This window comes from Oryzias latipes, chromosome 17 (genome assembly GCF_053564925.1).
Source record: "Oryzias latipes strain Hd-rR chromosome 17, Olatipes_Hd-rR_3.1".
NCBI classification, from domain to species: domain Eukaryota; kingdom Metazoa; phylum Chordata; class Actinopteri; order Beloniformes; family Adrianichthyidae; genus Oryzias; species Oryzias latipes.
Window position 1 is genome coordinate 5379192 of NC_136253.1, and position 20230 is coordinate 5399421.

Below are 20230 nucleotides of genomic sequence, written 5' to 3' on the forward strand. Positions count from 1 at the left end.
CTGAATTTTCTTTATGTATGTCCCTTAACTTCAGAGAAATTCTACAAGAAAGTGTTAAAACACCAAAGCCACCATTTTTATAGGAGTAGGTATTTAGGTCTAAAGTGAATTCTTGCTTTTTGTGGTTTTAAAGATTAAGTCCAAAATAATAAACTTGATTAGCCCAATAATTTGGCTACAAAAACAAAATCCACGTTTCAGAGCCGTGAGGCCTGATCTAAATAAAAGCGATGCAAATTAGAAACGTTTATCAGTTGAAAAGGACTGACTTGGTTCACGGATGATTTGAACTTTCGTTCCAGTCAAAAGCCTTACGGCGTTGAACTGCTGGACCGCTATCGGAAAGCTCTGGAGATCGCAGTTCAGATCTCCTGCCGATACAACGTGCCCCCGCTCCCCGGAAAAACGGTCATCCTGCTCCCTTCTGACATTTGCTCCGATGAATCCTGGAGTCGGAAACAGGACTTCTGCCTCCCCTTTGAGCCGGAGCAAAAAGACAGTGAGGAGAATGAGGAGGAAGAGGAGGAGGAGGAGGGGACAACCTGCAAGAAAAGGAGTGAGGAGGAGGAGAATGACAAACTCACCCCTTCTGTAAGGACTGGCTTTGTTGGTTTGCATTAACATTCATCCCCGGCAGAAAAGGATGTTCCAGGTTTTCCTCCTTTCACCTCCTGGTCTGTGCAGGTGTCGGAGGTGGCAGCTTTGCTGTCTCTGATGATCAGAAGCAGCGCGGAGGATTGCCAGCTCTGCATTTACGCGGACGCTCACTGCGAGGAAGCCAAGCTGGAGTCTGATGTGCTTTTAGAAAATGTCCGAACTGTGATCCAACAAATGAAGGTGAGCTGAAGTTTTGAGCGGGCAATCTTGACTTTTGTAAAAACGCTTCATGAAGACTTCTCAGAATCGGTGTTCCAGTAAACCCCTTACATGTAAAAGTGAAGAGCGGTTCTTTGAAATGTTTCTTTTCTACGGCTGAAATTCCATTTATGGTAAAAGTTAAAGTCCCATCGGGTGTCACACACTGTTCTCTGGATTTGACCCCTCCCTTGGAGGAGTTGTTACCTAGGTTTCAGCCATGCTCAGGAGCCATTTTGGTGGTTTAACTGCCTATAATAATAATAATAATAATAATAATAAACTTTATTTATATAGCACTTTTCGAAATCCAGATTACAAAATGCTGTACAATTAATACGAGACAAAATCAGTATTGAAAACAGTTTCCAGTATGGAAAAGTAAAACCCAGCACACGCATGACACACACGCGGTAGTGGTTAGAATCAATAAAATCGATAAATCAGTAGAATCAATAAAATCAATGAAATCAATAAAAACAATGAAATCGATTAAAATCAAATGTTTAAATTTAAGAACCAGTAAAATCATTAAAAGCACGCCTATAGAGGTAAGTTTTAAAAATAGATTTAAATACTGGTAGGGACCCAGCGAGCCTGATCTCCTCAGAGAGACCGTTCCAGAGTGTTGGGGCTCTTACAGCAAAGGCCTCTGTCTCCCCTGGTCTTCAATCTAGATTGTGGGATTGTTAAAAGGCCTTTTGCTGAAGATCTAAGATTGCGACCAGGTACGTAAGGAATGAGGAGATCGGCTCTATATTTAGGGGCCAGACCACAGAGTGCTTTAAAAGCAATCATTAAAATCTTCAAATCTATTCTAAAACGGACTGGGAGCCAGTGCAAAGACGCTAAAACTGGAGTTATATGGTCTCTCATTCTGGTTCTTGTTCTGAGTCTGGCGGCAGCATTTTGGACTAACTGGAGTTGATACACACTCTGCCGTGAAAGGCATGTGTCATGTGTAGAGTGCGTTACAATGGTCCAAACGGGAAAACTAAAAGCGTGAATCACCATCTCAAGACATTTTTTTGATAGCAGAGGGGTTATCCTGTATAACCTATGTAGTTGCCAGAAACAAGATTTGACTACTGATTTAACATGCGTCTCCAAATTCAAATCTGTATCAAATATCACCTCCAGAAGAAGAAACATTGTTAGTCAGAGACTCCAATTTCTGAGCCACGCCATTTTGGGCCTCAACTGAACCAAAAATGATTACATCAGTTTTGCCCATATTCAATTGCAGAACATTTTGGGCCCTCCAGGTTTTAAGATCAGCAATGCAGCTAAGCCGAGTGTTTATGCTGAGGGACATTAGGTTGTGGTTTTGTGACCTCCCAGTCTCCGGTCGGACACTGTACCACTAGGCCACTGATCTGGTTTCCCTCCTAACGCACAGAAAAAGTCACAGGATCAATTCCCTTTTCTTTCCTATTTGATGGAAAACAGGTTTATGAAAAGTAGCGATGATAACATAAATGAGGTGAAAAATGCTTTTAAAGATAAATGATGAAATGAAAGATCTAAGAAGATGAGAATGGTTTTTCTTGCCTTGTTAAATAATTTCAATGAATAAATGCCTTTTACAGAAATGCTCCGATCTCAGCAGCGAGGATTATGACCTGACCTTCTATCGCAGGCTGTTCAACAAGAACAACAAGGTACGTTTTTCCAACCGTCGGTAGAGTTGACTGATTTGGGAGCAGATGAGTTTATGTAATGATGCCTCAAACACTCAGAACCAGAGAACCTGTGATCAGCTGTGACGCAGTGAGAGGACAGAGAGAGCTGGAAACTAACCAGAGGGGTCGATGCTGAGGACCAAAGAGGTGTTATGCAACAGATTTAGTTCTGGCATCTCCATAAAGTCCCACTTCGATCATCTTTTAATCTATTGTAAAGTGATCTGTTCATTATGATTATGCAGTTTTTAGTCCAAATAAAAAAAATGATAAAAACGTGTCGTTTTTGAGGACATAGTTTCTGCAGAGCGGCAGGAGTTCATCGGAAATTCACCTCTGATTTGTGGGTGGCTCTGTTGATTTGGAGCACCCCCACCCCTCCTCTCCCCATTGCTGAGAGCTCTCTGTTTACTCTCTCTCCCGCTAGCTTACAGCTCCTCACACTCCCAACCTAACATTACCGGTGGCGAGCAATATCTGAGCCTTCTTCCAGGTCACAACTTTGAAGATGAAGTGATATTTGACTATTTACAGTGAAACCAGAGAAGCACCAAAGACCAAAAAGCCATAAGTTCATGTTTTGTTTTCCATCAGTCTAACCTGGCAGCTATTGTAGATGGACACATTTGAACTAAATGAACTCATTTCACTTTATTTTTTTAAACCTTTTTTATGCTATAACCAATAGTTTGTGTTTTTTCCTGAAAGGGTAAGAAAAGTGTCTGTGTGTTGTGTTGGCATGGCAGCGACCTTTAAGGCTTTCGTGGGACAGGAAGTGACACGGGCTGCGTGTGAGTTTCTGGATCCCACAGAGAGAGGATTCTGTCTGCAGGATCTTTAGCTTTCATGCGGACAAAACGCGGATCAGTTAAGCTTCATTACTGTAAAAGTCCCAACTTTGATGGCTCTTCTGGGTTTCGTGCAGGCCCCATGAAGATCGAGCGGCGCTGCATTAGATGATCAGCTCGGCGCTTCTACATGCTTTTTTTAGCAGCTTCACTAAATGAAACACATTTACTCCTCTAACCTCCTTGCTTGTTTTCCTGTGACCGAGTTGTTGCTGTGATCACTCTCTGTTGCTCTTCAGCTGAACAACATCATCCACATCGCTAGACCCTGGATCACATCGGATCTCCAGTGGGAGCTGAGCACCTACAAAAAGGAAGTAAACAATGAAGCTCTGGAAGTGCAAATCTGCTTAACAGACAAGTAATCATCAGTCTCAGTTTTTCCCTCTTATCTCACGGTTTTGCAAAGACTAAATCTACCGCTGTGTCCCCTTCCTCTAACTTTTTTCTTTTAAATTCTGGGTTTAGTAAGTGTTACCACTCAGACGAGGCAGCGTCCAGGAACCTGGTGAAAATCAAAGGATTCAGTGATCAAATCCTGAGGTAAAAGGTTTATTTGTAGTTAAATCAAAAGCTGATGGCTGTAAACACTCTCACCGTCAGGATTGGTTGTTGTTTTTTTTTTGTTTTTTTTGCAGAGAAATAGTTGAACTCAACCAAGTAAATGATATTGGGTTTTTATCTCAGAAGTGATTTAAAAACAACAAAAATGAAGCTGCTTTATGCAGCAGCTGCTGTTGCTTTGAAAAAAAAGTGTTTTAGAAGCTTTTTCATTTCCCCTTTTCTGCCACTTTACTTGGAATTTTATATTTTCTATTATCTCGGCTGGCTACTATGTAGTTTTAGGCCAGGGCTGCTCATTTCTGGTCCTCCAGATCTACCACCCTGCCTGTTTTTCCGGATCTCTAAGCTCTGCTAACTAATAATTAGCTCAATAAGATGTCTCTACAATGTGACTGCAGGAACACACCTGGTCCAGGTAATCAGCAGCTGCAGTGCAGGGAGAGCTGGGAAACGGGCAGGGCGGTACGTCTCTAGGACCAGGATTGAGCAGGACTGTTTTAGTGTGTAGTTCAGAAGTGGATTCTTTGTAGATTGAGTTTTCACTCATTAAAGGGCCTATGCCATGCTATTTTTAAGCCTTTTAGTAAACTAAATCCAAGTATATGAAAATATATTACCTTTAGCATATTGAAGAACAAATTCTTCATCAGACATCAGTTATTTTCCTGAGCTCTTTTTAAACCCGGAAATAAGACGACTCGATCTGAGGCACCACCTTTAGCTCCTTGTGGGTGCCGCCCATTTTATGATGTCAGTGTAGAGCCGACCTCAGGGATTTGTGGGCATTTCACCAACGAAAACAAACAGCATCTGAACTTTGGCAAAAATGCATGAGCTTATTGTGGAACCTTATAAAAGCGTTTAGCCAATCACCGCTGGCTCCACGGAGAAAGTGTGTGTTAGCCTGGGGGCGGGGCTGGCAGTGCAGACTCTTCCTGGAAGGGGCTGTTCCTCATTATGTGATGTCACAATGTGAGGACCCACTTGTTTTGGTGGATTGGGAGGGGCTGGTGCTCAGACAGCAAGATTTTAGAGGAATACTCAGAAATGCCTGAATTAATCAAAATATCCCTTTGGGGTTTTTAGTGAGGAATGAACATTACAATTCACAGAAAAGCTCACAAAGTTGATTTAGCATGTTATTGGCTCTAACATCCAGTAGATTGTTTCTGTTATGAAGTTAACTCTTCAAGTCGCCCTGCTCGGTTTGATTTGCCCTTTTTTTCACAGAAATGATTTTATTTTATAAACTGCAGTAATATCAAAGCAGATGAGTTTAAGATAGCAGTACATTTATTTCGAAAATTTCAATTCAGGTTTGTGGCAGAACGAGGATCTTCCAGGTTGCTGGAACATGTAGAGAACTTGGACAAAAAGTATGAAATCCCACCACCAGAGGGAGCCAAAGGCCCAGAATCTACCAACAGCTTCCTGTCATTACCAGCCAGTCCAAAGTTAAGGTAGTTTATCCACTAGTAGAAAAGAAGAAACCTTTATTTGTTTCTATCCATTACTAGTATGCATGTGTTGCTTTTCTAGATGGCAAGGCGTTCGAGTGTTCATCTCCTCCACCTTCAGAGACATGCACGCAGAGCGCGACGTTTTAGTAAGGAGCGTCTTCCCTGAGCTCCGTCGCCGTGCCGTGCCGCACTGCCTCCACCTGCAGGAGGTGGAGCTACGCTGGGGCGTGACGGAGGAGGAGTCGGAGAGAGCTGCAGAGCTGTGCCTGTCAGAGGTGTGTCGCAGCCAGATGTTGGTGGGGATCCTGGGGGAGAGGTATGGCCAGGTGCCCCCCAGGCCCGACCTCCCCAAGCTGCCGCAGTACAACTGGGTAAGATTCATGAGACTGGATGTCTTTAAACCCTTCAGAACTGGTTTAATGAACTGTTTAAAGTCCCACTCTGATCATCATTTAATCTATTTTCATAGCATCTCAGTGGTCTTTCAATTATGATTATGATGTTTTAGTCAGAATCAATCAATCAATCAATCAATCAATTGCCCGTCTTTCCTGTTGCTTAGTGCAGAGGACTGGAGAGCCTGTGGCTTGCCCAGCGTACTTTCTACATAACAAAATCACACTTTTTCCAGCAGCATTTTTTTGTCTGCTCCTGATTCACAATGATTTGAACAAAGAAATACTCAGCATGTTATGTTACATGTTATGTTAATCTTAATTCATCTATTTCATGAGACAAATCCCACAAGAACATGTAGAAAACACCCAAACACAATTTTCTTTCGAGTAGATCTTTAAGTAAGTCATGAGCTTGATGGACCAACATGTGTCTGTCATTTTAACCATCATTTAAAGCTGATGTCATGCTGTTGCAAAGGTCACAGCTCAGAGTTTTGATCAAAACTGCATTTGACTAACATGATTTGAAAGCTTTCTGATGGTAAAGATGGTCTAAAAACACAGCAGTGTGGATCTTACTTGAAATGAGTTAGTTTTAAAGTTCTGAATTGTTTGTTTTTGGGTAAAGCTGTCATCTGCTCCAGCCGGTATGTCCATCACAGAGATGGAAATCTGCCAGTTCCAGGCTCTCTACCCTGACACCGCAAACCAGAGAATGCTCTGCTACTTCAGGGATCCAAACATCGTCAAGTGAGCAGGAGGATCCCAAACATCCATGCTTCTACCTTCAATACGATAATTATCACGTGATTATGTGTGTTATCCATAATTTAGATCAATTCCTGTGGCATGGAGATCAAACTTTGTAGCTGAATCAAAAGAAGCTGAAGAGAAAATAAAGTCACTAAAGACGAGACTTTCATCCAGCGGCGTCAAGGTCACAGAAAAGTAAGTTATTTCACTTTACGGCCGTCAGGTTGATTCTGTTAATTCACACAACTACACATCAGGGCTGCCCTTCACTGGAAAGAGGGTGCACGATGGGGCAGCGGTTTGCACTCTTCCCTTCACAGCAAGAGTTCAAGTTCGGCTGGGGGACCTGAAATAGAATCACCATTATTATTTTTTTTAAATAATACTAATTTTTAAATCAAGGTATGCTTTTTTATTTTGTGGTTGGTGTTTCTTTATACGGTTCATGTAGATTTTAATGGCTGTCATGGAGGCCAACAACAGTGTCCTCACGTTTTACAATAATTTTTGTCGACATGTTAAAGGGCCTATTATGCAAAATCAACTACTTGAGCTTTTAACAGTATTAAAGTGTTCATTCCTCACTAAAAACGACCTCAAAGCAGTATTGTGATTGGTTCCTGCATTTCTAAACATTCCTTTAAAAACCTGCTGTCTGAGCAGCAGCCCCTCCCATTCCACGAAAACGAGCGGGTCCAACATTGTGACGTCACAAAGTGAGGAACCGCCCCTTCCAGGAAGAGTCTGCGCTGCCACTCTGCTTACTCTGCGGAGCTAGCAGTGATCGGCTGACTACTTTCCTTTTAATATGAACAGTCATCCATCTTTGCAAAAGTTTGGATGTTTGTTTTCCGGAGTAAATCGCAGACACGTATCCGAGGCCTCGCGAAAGGCGGAGCCTCAGAGATCGAGTCGTTTTACTTCCAGATAGGGAAACTAGCTGCGAAAATAACTCGTATTTCATAAATACGAGTGTGCCAAAGGTAATATATTATCACATATATGGATATAAAAGGCTTAAGAATAGCCTGATAGGCCCTTTAAAAAACAACATAATTTAGAAAAAAAACCTGCTTGATTTACTGAAGGTTTTGCTGTGCATGTTGTTGTTTTTTTTGTTTTCCTCTCAGCTACTCCTGTGAGTGGGGGGGTGTTGTGGAGGGGAAGCCATATTTGAAAAACCTGGAGGACTTTGGTAGAACGGTGCTGGAGGATCTTTGGGCCGCCGTCCAAAAGACGTTTCTGGAAGTCTGTAACTTTTGCTGAGTCTCAGTTTCTTCTTTGAAATCACTAAGATGTTGCCAGTTTTGCCAGCTTGAACACATTCTAAGCTCATTTCATTCTGACTGGTAGAAGGGAGAGGCGGTGGAGTCCTCAACAGACGTGGTGGAGCAGGAGGTCCACCAGGAGGCGCTGCGCAGCCAGTTCTTCGGGAGAGCCAAGCTGCTATCGGCCGCTGAGGAGATGGTGAAGCAGGTCTGCCCCAAAGGAGGGATGGTTGTGATAGAGGCCGGACCTGGAGAGGGCAAAACAGTTTTCATGGTAAATGTAGTTCTGCCCTGTTGGAAATCCAAATCTGCTAATTATGTGGAAAGTGACAAAAGCAATATTATGATTTATTGTTTACATGAACAACATTTTTTTTTACCAGATAGCACTTTAAAAGTGTCCAGTGTTCAGTGTATGGACAATCTTTTCACAGCTGACTTCATCTTTTTCTATCCTCTTCTTTCAAAGGCGGCTCTGGCATTCGCCCTCAAAGCAGAGCTGCGGTCCAGACAGCATCCAGAGTGTGATGTCATATCTTACTCTGCCTCTGCCAGCCAATCAGCCTGCTCTGTCGAAAACCTCCTCCGATGTTTAGTTCAGTGGCTGAGAAAAGTGAGAGGCGCCAACGCAGACTCGCCTCTTCCCCATTCCTACAAGTGAGACATTCTCTGCAGATTTTTTGACGTGGTTCACTTCACCTCCTGTAATACCATCGTTTTTATCACAGAGATCTACTGTCAGAATTTCACTCCACCCTGAGCTCTGCTGAAAAAAGCAGACGTGTGGTGCTGCTGGTGGACGGAGCGGATCTCGTCCAGGATGGCAAAGGACGGCTCAGCTCTGACTGGATCCCGCAGCAGCTTCCTCAGGTCAGAAACCAAAAATCCCCCCCCAAAAAGGGAATAAGCGATAAAAAGGTCTCCTGTCATTGTTAATTGGACTCGTGTGTTTGTTGTTGTCATGCCGACAGCACCGCGGTGCACAGTGTGGCAGCAGCAGAAACGTTCTGTTCAAGGTTCCTTTTGAGTAACTGGCAAAAAAAACCCACATTAGCTACATCCATAGTTAGGAGTCTGAACGCTTCTGAAGTTTAGGAAAAACTCCATGTCTGATGATCAGTGCTGTTGAACACGCATGTGAGGGGATGTATGTATCAGAGAATGTTTGATTGGCCGTTCTGCATGTCAATCAAGCGACGTACCTCAAAGCGAGGATGATGACGGCAATATGTATTTTTTATCTCAATGTATTTTTAATGAGTTTTACATTACACAAAACACTGATGCATTAAATAGTTCCAAAAGTCTGAAAAACAAATGACTAAAACACGTATTTATAGTATTGTATGGCTAAAGTAGACAAAGTTAGTAAGTAAAAAAGAAAAAACTAATAATTATGATAAGTAAAATGCCCCGTACCAATACCCCCCCTTCTCTGTCACTACAACAGCCATGTCATCGCTCCATCACGCCAGGACCTGCATTGTGTAGTATCACATGCAGCTAAGCTGCTACAAGCTTGTACTAATGAAGAGCTGGAAGTGTTCTCAGAAAGGGACCCCTCAAATCTTCTAATGTGTCAAGAGACTTCTCCGGTTTTAAGCAGGACATGCAGGTGAATGAGACGGGGGAGAGGTACTTTCCATTTACGGCAATAAGTGGCAACATTTTTAAATATAGTTTTATTTGTTGTGTTTGTTTATTTGTGATGGCCCTGCGTTCTCCCCAGACTTCATTTGACCGGTCAGTCGCGATCGACGCATGTAAACCATAACTTCATAATCGGCATGAGTCCAGTTGTTTCTGAATGGAGCTGCTGCTAAAATTCACCTGAACTGAACACAAAAGGATGTTTTAAAAGTTTGTGCTGATGCCTGGTCTTCCAGTCAAATCTGCTTGTTTCCTCTCTAGCACAGAGCTGTCCAGTCCTGGAGATCTACCACCCTGCCTGTTGTACAGTTCTCTGTTCAGTGCTTTTTCAGACGTCTCCTCCTTCTGACTCACTAAACTCACCTGCACGAAGATCTGGAAACAGGCAGGGGGGCGGATCTGGGGTCCAGGGTTGGGCAGTCCTGCCCCGCCACATCAAGGGTCAGTTTTGAAAGGTACACTGTTCCTCAGGGTGTGTGTCTGGTGATCAGCATGGCTTCCAAAGCAGCTCTCCTGCAAACGCTGACAAAGAAAAAAGGGGCGGTCCTATTCTCCCTGGGACCGCTCAGCATGCCAGACAGGAAGGAGATCGTTCAGAAGGAACTCGGTGCTTTTGGGAAGAAACTCAGTGACTCTGCGTTCAACAACCAGGTTCTGTTTACCACAAACACAAAATGAGAGTGTTGACACTGTTCTTTGCTAAACATCCTTATTTCCTCACCAACCTGTATTCTGTGTGTCCAGCTCCAAACTTTGATAACAAAGAAAGGAGCAGTGAGTCCTCTCTTCCTGCGCTTGGCCTGTGACGACTTGAGGAACTTTGCCTCCTTTGACAAGGTATGAACCTCGTCGTGAGGTAAATGGATTACAAACCCGACCGTGGCGTCGATGAGAACGACCGCAGCTTCCCGTTTCTGTGTGCAACAGCTGAAGGAGAGCCTGGATGCTTTGCCGCCGTCCCTGAAGCAGCTGGTGCAGCACAGCTTGGAAAGACTGTGCTCGCTGCACAGAGGCATGCTGGGACTGCGCTGGGCCCTGGCGGCTCTCACCGTGAGCAGCACTGGTAAGATGTCTCAAGTTTTTATGGGAAAGTATTTCCTGGACTGAATGCTTAGATTCTCGGATTGATTCCCAGGTCTGAGGGAGAGAGACTTGTACGTCATCCTGAACATTTGCAATGAGCTGTCTCTACGCGGCGAGGAGGTCACATGGCAGGACGTGCTTCAGCTGTTCAGGAAGCCAACAGGTCGTACTCCTATGGCAACGTTCACCCGATTGGTGCACAGCTTACATAGGTATGAGAGGTTCATATTCTTACAACTATCATTTTTTTCCTGTGTTTTCTTTCTTTATCATAGTATCTCCCTACAATTTTTGGTGCTGAACTCCTTCTATAATTTTTCATCTATTTTAACCATCCAACTATTAAAATGTTCAGCTTTTTCCAGCTATGACTTCTGCTCCTTCAAATCCATGAACTTTTTAAGATATTCCAGGATTTCCAGGATATTTGGCTCCATTGAAATCCATGGGGAATCCTTGGTGCAGAAGCTCGCTGGTTCAATACCCGGCATTGGCAGTTTTCCCAAAAATATTTTTTTTGTTATTGTGCAGTTCTCTCTTCATTTAAGGGTAACTTTGATAATTTCTTTATTTAATTTCCCCCCGCCAACTATTACCCTTTCAATTTCATTTTCATTCAGCAATACAGCATTCAACCCTGCATTTTCTTCTGGAAATGCAGCTCTTGCTAGTTCAATTTAATTATTATTATTTCCTCTAATATTTACATACTTGAGGAGCTCCTATAAACAGAGTTTTTTAACCACTCAGATCTGTCAAATGAAGTATGATAGTTTAGAGCATGAGTGATTTACATTTGAGGTTGTGCTTTTTGGTTTATAGTTTGTCTTCTCTCCTGCAGTCTGCTTGCTCCATCTCAATGCCACGACACTGACGACCTGCTAGCTGTAAGTAATCTGGAGGTGAGACAAGCTTTTGAGGATGTTCTCCTCCCAGCAGAAAGCGACAGAGCCAGGGCTCACCTCATATTGGCAGGTAAGTCAACATCCCTAAAACTCCTCCTGTGGTGCGAGTTGCTCATCGTTCTTACTCTAAATGTAACTCCACAGCTCATCTGTGGGCCGTGGCGGATCCTCAAAGACGAGATACGTTCTTTCACTGCGAGGCCGACTCCATCATGCACCTGCCTTCAAGCCTGGTATGAGATCTACAGCCATTCTGCCAGAAACCCCAAATGATCAGAGAATAAAGGGGTTTTCTTTACTTCATTCAGAAACACGTTTGTTTTACATACTTTTGGGAGCTGGTCCGGCATTTAGAAGAGAAGGGCAGACAACTCCACATAAAATGCAGACAACTCCACCAGATGAACATTTTAGGAAAACAATAGTATTATGTTCTCTTTAGCACTGGCTGTGAACGTTTCTTTTCTTTTCGGAGCATCAACCTCCGTATCAAGAACCCTCTTCGCTTTCATGCGGATCATTTTCCTGGAGACACGCCCACCTTTCCGTCTTTTCTTAATAATCCATGTTCAAGCAGTTTTTCTAAATCGTTGGTCGCTTTCTTTACATCTCCACCACGCAGTCGGTTTGCTTGTTGCTCCCTTTTCTGCAGCCGTCTTCTCAATCTCCCCCATCTGCTTGCGCCATTCTCAGAAACGTTTAGGATCCAGCCCAAATGTGGAACAGATTCCTCACCAGAATGTTTTTTGGCGTATGCCACCGCACCAAGTTTAAACGCTAAATGGATTGAGCGCTCTTGGCCATCGGTGCCCTGGATGGCTACCACAGACACTCGGTGTCTGCACAACTGTGCACCATTGGAGACCAGCATCTAACAGCGTCTAGCACCTGTTAGACCCAAAGTTAATTGGAAACCGGCGTCAATTAGAGATGGGTCAGAATTGGAAAATGTACGGTAATTGAAGGGAACAGATAGCCTGTTCAGAATAACTTTCTGTATTTTTCTGAGATAAATCCTGTTCTCGATGACGACCTCTGAAGCTTAACTCCTGTCTGTCTGACTTTAATTTAGATCCAAAGTGGGCAGCTTGAAGTGGTTCATTCTCTGCTCTCCAGCTTTTACTTCCTGTACGCTAACGTAAGCCACGGCCTCGTGCACCACATGATGGAGACATACAGCTTATATGGTGAGAATGTTTTGGAAAAGGTCCTTTAGGCTCTGAGATGTGCTTCTTTTATGTTGATGAACAAAACCTAAACAAGTCTTTGTACTTTGTTCTTGTTTTCTGCAGACCAGAAGCGAGCATCTGCACGGTTCCACCTCCCAGCTGCTCTTGAGGAGCGTCTGGAGGATTGCCGGGGTTTCCTGCGGCGCCATGCCTCCACGCTCTCCACCTGGCCCGCTGTTTTTATCCAGCAGGCTCTCAACGAGCCTTCGCACACCTCTGTCCACTCCTGGGCTCAGCAGCTGGTGGAGAAGGAAGGAGTTCGGGTGGTCCAGTGTCTGAATAGCAGCAACAGTCCTGCTGCAGAAAGCAGGTGATTGCATTACCGTCAGTGTGTTTTCATCCCAGTGGAAGTCAGTGCCTGAACACTGTTTCTTTAGTGAAAGGTTTGATTTTGTTTTTTCCCCTTCCTATTTTCTGTCAGATGACAGATTGGTTCAGATCATTTGTTTTACTGCATTGCAGAAAACAATAAAACCTTTTTTTTTGTAGTGAGCTGGTGTCGACCTTCTCCTCTCGTCCCTCCTGTGTGGTTCTGAGCCCGGACGGGCAGATGGTGGTGGTTGGTACCGGACAGGGAACGCTGCACATCATCAACACGCAGACTGGACAGGTTGGGGGATCCGTTTTCCTCTAGAAATGTTCTGTCACACATTCACTTTTGTGTTTTCCAACATGTGTTGATAATCTGTGAGCAGGAGGTAAAGTCGCTGGTGAGCAGCTGCGATGGCATCTCGAGCTGCGTTTTTCTGAAGGATGGGCAGCTCGCCACTACCTCCTTTGATGGACGAATGGAATTGTGGGACGTAGAGAACGGATGCAGGTGAGAGGATGCCTGATTGTTAGTTACCTCAGTTTCTCTGACTCCTATTTTGATTGAAGGCCTAGTAAAAGATGTTTTCACATGTCTGACGTTGGCTCTTTAGGACCGCTCTCATCACTTGCCACACTAATACGATAACAGGAAGTGACATCACTCCAGACAGGAAGCATCTTGCAACTGTGTCCCTCGACTTCACGCTGAAAGTAAAATGCAAACAGATCATCTTAAACGTCATCTGTTCTGTTTTGTCTTGGTGTTATTGCATTTGATCAGGTTTAAATGAGAAACCTTTTTCCCCCTCAGATGTGGTCATCTAAATGTCAGGAGGTGGCCTCTTTGAGCAGCAGCAGCCCTCTGAACTGTGTGACCTTCGATCCGGAGGGTCGCCTGCTGGCCGCCGGCTGTTGGAATGGAAACGTCATCATGTGGAACTGGCTCCAGAATAAAGTGCAAAAGGTTGGTAATGCAAAGCTCTCCTATAGTCTCTATGCATCCTCTACAGCTGCAAGCATTTCAGCAGGCACTGTGACCGATTCTAATCAGATTACAACCTGTTCAAATGTTCATTCTCCTACTAATTTAGTATAATATGCAAGGTACTAGCTATGACTTACAGACCCACTCCGATCATCTTTAGATTTAATTTTTAAAGTGTTCCCAGTGGTCTTTTAGTGATGATTACGCCATTTTTAGCCAAACTCAAAAAACCTGAGTCGTTTTCAAGGACATAGTTTCTGAAGAGCAGCAGGACTATTTGCGCAGAGTAACCCTGACCTCTTTTCCCATCATCCCTTTGTTTACACTTTTTCCAGTTAGCGCACAGCCCCCCACACCTCCAGCCTAACATTAGCGGTGTAACAAAAATTGAGCTATCCAGTCGTACAGTTTAGATCCAGATTCCAGCTCAGACGAGGAAAACAGACATTCATTGATTCATTTGTCTGCAGGTGGATGCATCAGAAAATGCATCGACATATTTTCTACATCACAAATACCATCTTTTTCCAACTGCGTTTTTCGTCTGCTCCTAAATCACAATGATTTGAACAAAGCTTACTTTTCTTTATATATGTCCTATTTCATCAGAAATTCTAAAATGTTAAATACAATTTTTATCAGAGGGGTTCTTAAAATAAACACATTTTTATCTGAAAGCCATTTTTAAAGAAGATTATTCGCAAAGTACATTTGCTTTATTACATTGATGCACGTATTTCTTACTAAAAATGACCTAAATATTAAAATGTTTTCTATGATTTCTTTGTATTTCTCAGCAATCAAACAGAATTGTATTTTGGTTGCTACCACGAGTTCTAAACGTCAGACGTTTCCCTCGTTCCTCAGCTTCTGTGCGGTCACCAGCGATCAGTGCACAGTCTGTCCTTCTTTCCCTCGTCCTCCATGCTCTGTTCCGGCTCCGTGTCTGGGGAGGTGAGGGTGTGGTCCGTGCCCACCTCCACCTGTGTGGGATGCTTCCAGGCTCACTGTGGAGCTGTGGAGGCCTTCACCTTTTTGGAGGGAGGAGCCATGCTTCTCAGCGCTGGTGCAGATCACACTGTGAGACATCATCATCCTTCTTCCTCTTCCTCCTTTCTCATCATGTCAAAACTTTCTTTGCATTCATGTACTGTAACCACTCAGTCTCTGTGACCTTAATGAATTAGACACAACTGAACTTTATCTCTCTGAGTGCCTTTTATTTTCTTTTTTGTCTTCAGTAGAAGTTTTCTTCAGTGCTGTTTTTGACGAGTGCTTCATCTGTTTTTTAAAACAGCTCCAGCTTTGGTCCGGAGGACTGGGACGCTCAGTTGCTGCTTTAAAAAGTGATGAAGTAAGTTCTGATTATGGTAGATCTTCTGGCGAATAATAACTATGGTTGTAATCTATCTGATCTATCTGAGGCAGAAGTGAAGTTAAATTGAAACAATTTTTATTAATGTTATTGGTCAAAGTGAGATAAATGGATAATCAAATCTGATCAATATTGGAAAATGTCATTTGGATTGAGGCATGTTGGATTTATTTTACTATAAGATCCAACCAGATCCATCTGTCTGAGGCAAGTTGTAAATCAAATCGACCTATACCATAATGAAACAGTTTAAAATAAAAATTAAAATACAGTTTGGATTCAGACATGGTAGGTTTAATGAACTAAAATGGTAAAACGACCAGTGGAAAACACACATGTGATGTCATGAACACGGATCAGTCCATCATTCCAGTCCAATGTGTGGAAACACTTTGAATAAAGTCATGTGACCATCCAGAGTTCTAGAATGTTCTAAGAATGTTCCCTATGGATTCTATGGATGTGGAAAAACAACAGTGGACTGAACTTTAGGAAACTAAAATGTGAATGAATTTTTCATTAACTGTTGTTTACTTGTTTGTTTTTGTACACATATTTGATTGACACCTGATTATTTTGTAATAATCTGGAAAACTTCACCTGCTCTGTTCAGTAGCAGCTATTTCTCTCTGAGTCACACTGGTGGAAGTTTTGGATAAAGATGTTCTGGATCCATTTTAAGTCAGTAAATCGGATCGTTTAACATTAATCGATATCGACTAGGAATTGTATTGGCAACCACAAAATATGATTTGAATGGAATTGTTGCTAAAAGCTTGAATGTATTTGGAATGCAGTTGTTGTTAAAACAGTTCCATTCATTGCAGCCCTAATTATATATAAATTACAAATGTTAAGTTAAAGCTGATTCTTTATCCAAAGCGTCCTTTAAAGAGAGACACAATAAAGGCCTAGAAAATGGGATGGGCACTCCCATCAAATTATGACAGAATCCAAAAAATCAAGTATGGAGGAGGTGTGATGTCCTCCAGCGGATCAAGGAACAACTGGATGAGTTTGGATGAGTGTGTTTAGTGCTGAACGTTTTACTAAATCATTCTGGATCCCTGGAATAAATGCTTTTATTTCCAGTGTGAGCAGGAACCTCCTCAGAAGAAACCAAAGTCTGTAAAGGCTGAACCCGTCCCTCTGTGTGTGTCTGTGAATGGAGGCCAGGCTGCGGTGGGTTACCATGGCGATGGCATCAGACTCTTCAGTCTTGATTCAGGTGCATCACAAAGCTTGAATGTATTTGGGTCATTTATTTTTCAGCATCTTACAATCATTGCAATGTCGGATTACTGCACACGCTTGACGAAATCTGACTGTATGATCGGAGAATTAATGTGTTCTAACAAACGCATCAGTCAATAATTTGCACTTTAAAAAAAATCCTTTTTCTTTGCAGAAATATTACTAAATAGCTAAACAAACTTTTTGTTTGCAGGCGAGGAGATCTGGGCCTCCAAGGACCTCCGTGTGTCCGTGCACTGCATGCAATGGGTGGTTGTGGACACCGAGTCCACAGAAGGGGAACTGCTGGTGTCTGGAGGAGGAGAAAAGTGTCTGAGAGTTTGGAAGAAACAAAAGGAAACCATGACGGAAGCACTGACCAGTCTGAAAACGTTTGGGATTCAAACAGGAACAGTCCTGGCGATGGCACAAAACTCTGTTTACCTGGCCACAGCTTCAGGTGGGGATTATTAGGATTTCAAGGAAAAAGAAAGTTTTGGCTCGAGGCAAAGCTTCTCACGTTTTGGTTCACTTCTATAGAAGATTTATTTTAACTCGGGTAAAAAAAAACAACCTAAGAGTCATTATTGACTAAACTATATGAAAACAAGAAAAATGTGTATGTTTAAAGTAAAATGACATTTAGATTTAAGTGTTGTTTTGTTAATATTTTTTTTTTCTTTTGTCCTCTGTGACTCTATCATCTATCATCTTTAGATGACTTCACCATTGTGCTGTGGTGTTTAAGTGACCTGGCACTTGAACGCACCACGTATGCTCATGCGGTGCTGAGAGGTCACAAAGGTGGAGTCACTTGTCTGACTTTTAGTCCTGATGAGTCACAGCTGCTGTCTGGTGGAAAAGATCAGGTATATGTGCAGCTCTTCACTAAACAAAACTTTAAATGCATGAAAAAAATCAAATGATAAATGGGTTTAATGTAAGAAAAAAGGCTCGTAGAATATTCTAACATTGTCTCTTCAATAAAGTTTTGTTGTATTTGAAGTGATACTCAAAAAATTCTATGGAATTAAAACATTTTTTTATGAGAAGAATGATGATTTCTTTAGTACGTCAGAATCATCAAGAGCGTAAAACGAGGCCTTCAAGTCAGAAGGAAACGTTGGAAATTCCTGCTTTGAAATCAGTTTCTCGGCTAAGGAAAGTGACACGTAGATCCCAGAGCAGCTTAAATGTTTCACACTGATGGAATGTCTGTTTTCAAAGAATATAATGACTCTATTATCTAACAGAACAATAGATGGTCAACACAAAAAGGTTATGGTCCCACATGAGGCTAATGTGTTGCTAAAGGGGATTAGCAGCTGTGTTGCATTCAATAAATTGAGGGTTTTTGCTCTTCTGAACCACAAAACCCTGATTATTATTATTATTTATTTTTTTAGAAGCCCCTAAAGTTAAATTATAATTCTCCTTTGAGAATGTTTGAAAGGACTATTGTCTAAATCAGTGAATTTTCCCTTGACGTGATGCTTATAGGTGGTTCAGTCCATGTTTTCAGTTCACAGCTGATCTCTTCTTGTGTTTTGGTTTCAGTCTCTGATAGTTTGGCAGGTGAACTCCTCTCCTCCGGTCGTCTCCAAGTCGCTCCTTCGTTCCCATAGAGACTGGATCACAGGCTGTGTTTGGACATCAGACTGCATGGTAAGCTCCTGACATTGAAGAAATGCAAACTTCTGAGCCTCAGTTCAGTCATTTTTCCATGTTGTACGAGAACATTTGCTGTTATGACTCTAAAAATCTTTTTGTTTTGTTTTTAAAGATGAGCTCTTCCAACGACGGTAGACTATGTGTATGGGATGCAGAGGCAGGTGTCTGCATCAGAGAGATCTCCTGGAGGAATCCACTCACCTCCATCTGCTCCCAGGTGAGCAAACGATCCGCCTTTCCATCAGAGAGATGACGGCGTGCTTTTTGATTGGATAGCGGTACCGTTTTTTGACGTTTTTCCTCATGCGTTTAGGGACGGAACGTGATCGCCGGCTGCTCAGAGGGAGCCCTCCATGTGTGGAACTGGGAGACGAGCACAGAAGTCTGCCACATATCTGCTCACAGGCAGCGCATTCACCACTGCAGTCTGCTCACAAGCGCTGGTAGAAAACCCAAACGGGGCTCCCTGTCATTTTTAACTGCACATGGAGTCAGTCCCACTTGTGTCTTACTTTGATTTCTTGGTTCATTTTTAAGGCAAGAAGGAAGAAGTGGATTCTGAGGAGCTGACCGTTTTCACAGCGTCTGATGATGGCAGCGTACGGATTTGGAAGCCTTTAGAGGTCTGAGAAGTGAAGACCCATCAACACATTACTTCTTATTACTTATCATTTTCCCCCAGATAATGACTTTTATATATTTTATTATTTATCTTTTGCCTTAAACGTTGAATGATATTTATTGTGTGCGATGTCATCCAAGGGAGGGGTGAATATGTAGAGCTGGTGTGTTTGTGGGTGTGAGTCTGTGATCCAGACAGTACTGTTTATTTACTTGTTTTTTTCTGTTTTTATTGTTTCTTTTCTACGTTTGTGAACGTCTGATACAGAGGACCCTCTTGAAAACGAGATGTTACATCTAAAGGAGCTCATCCTAATCTTTAAATGTTTAAATAAAATAAAAATAGATACGCAGAAGGTCATGCATTGTTGCCTTCTCACTTGTTTTTTCTTCCAGATGGATCACTTCTGCAGCTTCGATGGTCACAGCGGGGCAGTTTGTGGAGTGGTCCATAAGGAAGGACTCCCAGAATTCCTGACGGTATCTGAGGACTGCTCCGTCCGACGCTGGACCTGGACTGCAGGTACGCCGCTCAGATGTTCATGTGAGCACGTACTCGGCGCCCTCTGTTCTTGAGCTGTTCGTGAGGACTGACTGGAGTGTGTTTGTGCTCAGAGAGAACGTCCAACCTCAACAGCAAAATCTCAACGTTGCGTTTCTCCGAAACCGAAGATTTGCTGCTCGCTGGTTATGAATCTGGTTTGCTGGAGTTATGGCAGCACAACACAACAATAGTCCGCAAGCAGGTGAAGCAAATGCATGAAAAAGTTTCAGCCAAAGTACTTTTCTATTTTACTTCCATCTAATTTTTGATTGTTTCCCTCGCCTCTTTTAAACTTCATTGTTCCTGAACTACACTTGTGTTTATCATATTACATGATGGTTCTAATCATATGTTTGCGTGTGTCAGGTATCAAACAGCGCCATCGTTGCAGCCTGCTGCATGCCGAACAGCGAGTTTGCCGTCAGCTACCAGAAAGATTTAGTCGTGGATGTTTGGAAACTGGTTTCAAACCAGCAGTCCAGAATGAGGTACGTCACATAAGTCGCCAGGCCTAACTGCTCTCTACCACAATCTCCATGAGAGCTTCTTATGGAGTTTATTATAGATCAGAGATGTGTATCGCCTGATGAACCGTCAATAGTTTTAGCTGTCATGAAACAAAATTCAGTTTGACTAAGGGGTTTTTCAGGACTCTGGTATGAAGGACAGCATTGAGATCTTGTCTTTAAAAGACCCACTCCAATGAAAAAGTGTTGTTTTTGGTGTTTTTAACATGTTCTTGTAGCATTTTTCTGATAATGGAGGACTTACATGAAGAAAATGAGGATTAAAAA

At 42.7% G+C, this 20230-nt stretch overlaps 1 protein-coding gene across 3 annotated transcripts in view; it reads left to right on the forward strand.

Moving 5' to 3' along the window:
• Nucleotides 1-20230, forward strand: part of tep1 (telomerase-associated protein 1) — a 32471-nt gene that overhangs the window by 8731 nt on the left and 3510 nt on the right. For all 3 annotated transcript variants that reach the window (XM_078935000.1, XM_078935001.1, XM_011486029.4), the window contains exons 13-49: nt 303-591; nt 685-837; nt 2445-2516; nt 3625-3746; nt 3854-3928; nt 5266-5409; nt 5489-5780; nt 6436-6557; nt 6642-6755; nt 7691-7808; nt 7914-8102; nt 8298-8485; nt 8557-8698; nt 9950-10129; nt 10223-10315; nt 10406-10541; nt 10614-10773; nt 11403-11536; nt 11611-11699; nt 12539-12653; nt 12759-13005; nt 13185-13305; nt 13391-13515; nt 13619-13718; nt 13819-13971; nt 14860-15072; nt 15290-15346; nt 16460-16595; nt 16815-17060; nt 17318-17469; nt 18158-18265; nt 18384-18488; nt 18585-18714; nt 18809-18894; nt 19289-19415; nt 19508-19638; nt 19803-19924. In XM_078935000.1, coding sequence (XP_078791126.1) covers nt 303-591; nt 685-837; nt 2445-2516; nt 3625-3746; nt 3854-3928; nt 5266-5409; nt 5489-5780; nt 6436-6557; nt 6642-6755; nt 7691-7808; nt 7914-8102; nt 8298-8485; nt 8557-8698; nt 9950-10129; nt 10223-10315; nt 10406-10541; nt 10614-10773; nt 11403-11536; nt 11611-11699; nt 12539-12653; nt 12759-13005; nt 13185-13305; nt 13391-13515; nt 13619-13718; nt 13819-13971; nt 14860-15072; nt 15290-15346; nt 16460-16595; nt 16815-17060; nt 17318-17469; nt 18158-18265; nt 18384-18488; nt 18585-18714; nt 18809-18894; nt 19289-19415; nt 19508-19638; nt 19803-19924 — 5286 coding nt within the window. The remainder of the gene's footprint in view (nt 1-302; nt 592-684; nt 838-2444; nt 2517-3624; nt 3747-3853; nt 3929-5265; nt 5410-5488; nt 5781-6435; nt 6558-6641; nt 6756-7690; nt 7809-7913; nt 8103-8297; nt 8486-8556; nt 8699-9949; nt 10130-10222; nt 10316-10405; nt 10542-10613; nt 10774-11402; nt 11537-11610; nt 11700-12538; nt 12654-12758; nt 13006-13184; nt 13306-13390; nt 13516-13618; nt 13719-13818; nt 13972-14859; nt 15073-15289; nt 15347-16459; nt 16596-16814; nt 17061-17317; nt 17470-18157; nt 18266-18383; nt 18489-18584; nt 18715-18808; nt 18895-19288; nt 19416-19507; nt 19639-19802; nt 19925-20230) is intronic.